Here is a 5,744-nt window from a genome sequence, read left to right on the forward strand (position 1 = left end):
TTTCACCTCCTCTCCAACCTCATCTCATACAAGATTCTGTATCTCTCACTGTACTTTAGCCACACCAATATCTTAGATGTCCAAGGATTGTGAACTCTTTTCTGTTTCCTCAAGAGCCAAGCTCTTTATTTCTTGAGGGCCTTTGCATTTGTTCTTCTCCCTTCCTAGTATTTATCCTCTTCCCTCAGAGTTTTACAAGGTTGATTTCTTGTCTTCTTCTGGGTCTCAGCTAAATGCCACCTCCTCAGACCTTTTCTTCAGGCCGCTCTAATCTCTAACCTTCTCCATCTCCTGATCCTTTCTAGGCATTATCACATTCTTTAATTATCTCACTTAATTATTATGTGTATATATTCTGTCACTAGTATGTAAATTGTAAAAAGGCTCTCATCTGTCTTGCACCTAACACAGTGACCTTCATACAGTAAAGTGCTCAATAAATTGATGGCTAAGAGAATATATAAAAGAAACTATAATACTGAATAGAATGAATGAACATGAAGTAATGGGCATCATCATGTACCTGATGATGATAAAATAGTGGATCAGAAAGCTTAAGAGAAAGAACTCAGACTTAAATGCAGAGATAGGGAAAAAAATTGTTTTATAGCAGTTCTTTTATCTAGTTCTTGTTGGTTTTTATGTATCCTATCATTGTAACTCATGCATCTCAATCATGTAGTTACTATCTTCGGTGTCTTCTTAATGTTAAGCCAGTTTTTAATTGTACTAATAATTGTAGTAATAATAGCTAACATTTATTTAGCACCTACTGTGTGCCAGATATTGTGCAAGTGGCTATCCGTTCATTATCCCTAATGATAATGCCAGCCACTTTACAGAGCTGTAGTAAGATTGACTAAAACAAGGAACACAAAAGATCCTACACTAGATTATTGATTTTTCAAAATTAAGTATTATTATTTTATTTTGTATATTCTTTTAGTCGTCAAATATTTATTGAGCACTTAGCATCTGTGTGACCTTAGGGAAGGTATTTAACCTCTCTGTACCTCAGTTTCCTCATCTATAAAAAGGAAGTAATAATAGTAGTATTACCTTATATGAGGGTTAAATTAATTATTTATGTAAAACACTTAAACATTGCCTGGCATGTAATAAGTTATAGTACCTAAAAATGTTAGCTATAATTATTTTCTTCCAATGAAGAAGTCTATAGATTTCTTAACTGAGCTACATAAAACATTTGAATGCGGGGCATATAACACATTCCTAGAAGCTTATACACAGAAATGTAAAAAATAGCAAATCTTTCTAAAGTAATCTATTAATGAGATGAAATTTCAGTCCAGAATCCCAAAGCGATTTTTAAAAATTGAAACTACTGAAAATAATCCTAAAGTTTATGAGACCAGCCTAGAAAATTGAGAAAAAGGAAAATAAAGAGAAGGGATTTGCCCTACCAGTTACTAAAATATTAAAAAAACAGTGTAGTAATTAAGATGGTATGATACTGGCAGAGGAGAAAAGGAAAAATAAACAGAATTATTTGGAATCAGAATTAGCAAGCTAATGTAAAAATTTAGTATTGGATCAGAAGACATTTCAAATCAGTGCAGAAAGAATGGATTATATAATAAATGGTCTTGGGACACTTGGCTAGTCATTCGGAAAGAAGTTGGATTGCTGTTTTATACTTTATACTAAAAAATATTCCAAACTTATTGAAGATTAAAATTTAAAAGACATGAAACGATGCCATCCATAGCCACCATAGATGTTACACACCCTGTGCTGGCATGCCCCTCCTCCCTTCTTTCTCCCTTAGCTGCACAGTGGCCAGTAAGCTGACCAAAAAGCATATTCCTGCACTTGAGGAAGTTTTCACCCTACTTGACAAAGATGACAATAGCACCATCGCAGAAAGGAATTTGCAACTTGGGTCACTAGGTCAGAACATAACAGAAGCAAAATAACAATATGGATGATAAGGCATTATATATTACCATTTATGGCTAGACATTGTTGTACAAGTTTGAATAGCTAATATTTATATAATACTGTGTTTCAGGCAGTGTTGAGGTGCTTTACATGTATCAATTCACTTAGTCTTCACATGTGGTAGGTAGTACGATAATTATCCCCATTTTATGGATGAGGAAACCCAGATACAGAGAAGTTAAATAACTTGCCAAAGCTCACATGGTTGCTAAGTGGCAAAGCCTGATTCCATCCTAGCCAGTCTGGCTCCAGAGTGTGTCCTCTTAACTACCTTACTACACTGCTTATCTGGGAAACTGAAGGATATGAACAATGGAGAAAAATTAGTGAAATTAGACAATGATGGCAGTGGTTATTTACATCATTGCCCCAGAACCATATCATGTAATTGCAAAAAGGAGAAAACCTAACAGCATGAAGAAATAGATAAATTGATTAGAGAAATTGGTATTGATGGAAATGGACTAGTAACTGTGAAGACTTTGTACAGATGGCAATAGCAAGAGGAAAACTCCATTTCACTATATTTCTACCCTAAAGATGTGTTAGATTGAATCTTTTTTAAAAGATAATTTATTTTTTGTTTCTCTGAAGCAAACCCATGTCAAAAATACCTTCTGTATACACACAAGATAAATCTGCCTGTATTTTTTGGTGGTTTTCTTCCCCAAAAGATCAAACTGTACATCTGTTTACAATATAAGTGCTTGTGGTAAGTGACAAGAAAACAGTAGACTCCTGAAAGTTCCCATTATGTGTGATTCTTACACTGTTTTGGCTGGCCTGTTTCTAGATTTCATACAGTGTGATAACTGAGCATGATCAAATCTTGAGGCGCCTTCTAGGAAGTGTTAATGATTTTAGGCTTTATCTGGATAACAATGGGAAGACACTGAAGAGTATTTAAATAGGGTACTTCAGTGACTTTAACTGAAGTTTGAAGATGTCTGTCTCTGAGTACTCTGAAGAATTCAGAGGAGAGTATGAGGAGAAATAGACCCTTCTTTTCCAATCTGCACATCATCTTATATGGGTTTATTGCTTTGATTAATCTAAGGTCTGTGTTTCTTTTCTTAGGGAACCCAGGTTTTCCCACCTTTTATGTGCCATTTGCAAAGGCTTTATATTCTTTGACAAACAGACGCTTTCCGGTTTGGATTATCAGTCATGCTGGGCATGCCATGGCCCCCAAAGAGAAGAAGATTCTTACAACATCAGAGGGTATGTCCTTGTTAACATCTACTTTCCTTTACAGTGAGTGGATGTTCATGTTTCTAGAAAGCCTGCTAAGGTTAAGAGTTACGTCAATGGAAACCTCTGCTTGTGGCATTAGGTACATGGTGCCATATTTTGGTAATTTTAAGGTTTTTAGAAACATTTTAACTCTTCTGCAGGTGATTTTCTATAGAATTTGGGTAGATCAAACAATCTTTGACTTACCTTCTTTGTTTACCAATTAGTGATCAACTATTTGTTTTTTGATCACATATTAATTTTCCAGGGTTGTAGTAGGAGGAATGGTGGAGAAAAAGTGTTATAAGACATGCTCTTTACTCTAAAGAAGCTTTCTTTCTCATGTTTAGGGAGTGATTGAGTGACAAACTCTGGCCTGCTGATCATGTAGATACCTAAGGAGTAAACAAAGGAGAAAACACAGTGTAGATTAGAAAAGACCGTGTGGAGTAGGGTTTCCTAGTTTGGGCCACTATAGCAGAATACCATAGACTAAGTAGCTTATAAACAATAGAAATGTCTTTCTCACAGTTTCTCGAGACTAGGAAGTCCAAGATCAAGGCACTAGCAAATTTGGTATCTGATGAGGACCTAATTCATGAATGGCATTCTTCTTTCTGTGACCTCTCATGGTGGAGAGAGGAAATAAGCTCTCTTGGGACACTTACAAGGGCATTAGTCCCATTCATGAGGTCTCCAGCCTCATGACCCCATCCAATTCTAATTACCTCCCAAAGACCCTACCTCTTAATACCATCGCATTTGGAGGTGGGATTTCAACATAAGAATTTTAGGGGGATACAGGCGTTTAGACCATAACAGGGAGATTTGACAGTTGAGTAGGATTCGGATTTGTAGGGTGAGGAAGAGTACAGAGGTATAACAGGCAGAAGGAGTAGCATAGAAGGGAGCGAGATTTAGTGGGTATGTTTAGTGCTATGTTATGCTATGCAGGGCCAGTTTGAGAGGACTTCGAAAGCTGGGAAGAGAGCCAGGACTCCATGTGGTACAATGCTGGACAGCTTTTAAATGGAGGATGTAATACATATTTTAACTTATGGGAATTCTAGCATGTTCACACTTCTAAAATATAAAAAATGAGAGAGAAAAAAGAAAAACATAACTTAAATTCTCTACAAGCATTCTATTCAAGGACATTTTGTCCTAAGAGGTCCCCCTTAGTTAATCTGAGGTGAGAGAGAGGTGGCTGTGGCTTCACTGCCTAGTAAACTTGTAGAATACAAAATCAACATACAAAAATCAGTTGCATTTCTATACACTGACAATAAACTAAGAAAGAGATAAATAATCACATTTACAGAGCATCAAAAATTTAAAAAGACAAATACCATGTCATCTCAATTATATGTGGAATCTTATAAAGTTGAACTCATAGAAACAGAGTAGAATGATGATTTCCAGAGGCTGGGGAATAGGGGAAAGAGGGGAAAACTACAGGCCAAAACCTCTTCTGAATATAGATGTAAAAATCATCACAAAATATTGGCAAATTGAATCCAACAATGTACAAGATGAGATATAAGCCACAACCAAGTGGAATTTATTCTAGGTATATGAAGTTGGTTTAGCATTTGAAAATCATTTAATATAATCCATCACATCAACAGGCCAAAGAAGAAAAATCATGTTGCGTCAATGGAGGCAGAAAACACATGTGCAAAATACAATACCCATTTATGATAAGAAGTCTCAGCAAACTAATTCAGAGGAGAACTTCCTCAATTTGATACAGAATGTCTGCAAAAAACCTACAACTGACATCTTACTTAATAGTGACAAATTGGATGCTTTCCTCCTAAGATAGGGAACAGGCAAGAATGCCCCCTCTCATCATTCCTTTTCAACATTGTACTGGAATTCGTAGCTAGTGCAATAAGACAAGAAAAGGAATTGAAAGGCTTACAGATTGGGAAGGAAGAAATAAAACTATCTTTGTTCACAGATGGCAATAATGTCTATGTAGGAAATCCCGAAGAATCAACAAATAAAACCTTTTGGAATTAAAAAGAAATTATAGCAATATCACAGGATACAAGGTTAATACACAAAAGTCAATCGCTTTCCTATTTAGCAGCAATGAAAAATAGGAATTTAAAATTAAGAACACTTCACATTAGAGTGAGGGTGTATTTCGAAAAGTAAGCGGATATTGATTACCTAGCAGTGAAAGATTTTGAGAGCATTAGTGAAATGAAACTGAATGTACAAATTATGTTGCTTTGATTAAAAACATCTATTTCTTGGTTGGATTTTACTCAAAACAACCACCACCACCAAAAAAAATCTATTTCGACAACCGTCGTATTGAAATGTGACTGAAAGTGAATAAAATGTATAGCAGATACTTGCTGTGCTGTGAAATATTGTTAAAGATACCTCTTTATTGTGTTATTTCTTTATATATGCCACAAATTAGCACTTTAATACCATAGCGTTTCCTTTGTCAGGAAGTTTACACGTCTGTTTAGAATGTGCTTTTGCTATCTTATGTTTGGAAAACAGAGCTGCTAAAAGAATTCTTCCTAGAA

The 5,744-nt window shown here is 35.5% G+C and overlaps 1 protein-coding gene across 1 annotated transcript in view; it reads left to right on the forward strand.

Annotated features, from left to right (window-relative positions):
* Window positions 1–5,744, forward strand: part of LDAH (lipid droplet associated hydrolase) — a 129,969-nt gene that overhangs the window by 8,625 nt on the left and 115,600 nt on the right. The window contains exon 2 of the mRNA XM_012653104.1: window positions 3,040–3,183. Coding sequence (XP_012508558.1) covers window positions 3,040–3,183 — 144 coding nt within the window. The remainder of the gene's footprint in view (window positions 1–3,039; window positions 3,184–5,744) is intronic.

This window comes from Propithecus coquereli, unplaced genomic scaffold (assembly GCF_000956105.1).
Source record: "Propithecus coquereli isolate 6110/MARCELLA unplaced genomic scaffold, Pcoq_1.0 Scaffold41, whole genome shotgun sequence".
Lineage (NCBI taxonomy): Eukaryota > Metazoa > Chordata > Mammalia > Primates > Indriidae > Propithecus > Propithecus coquereli.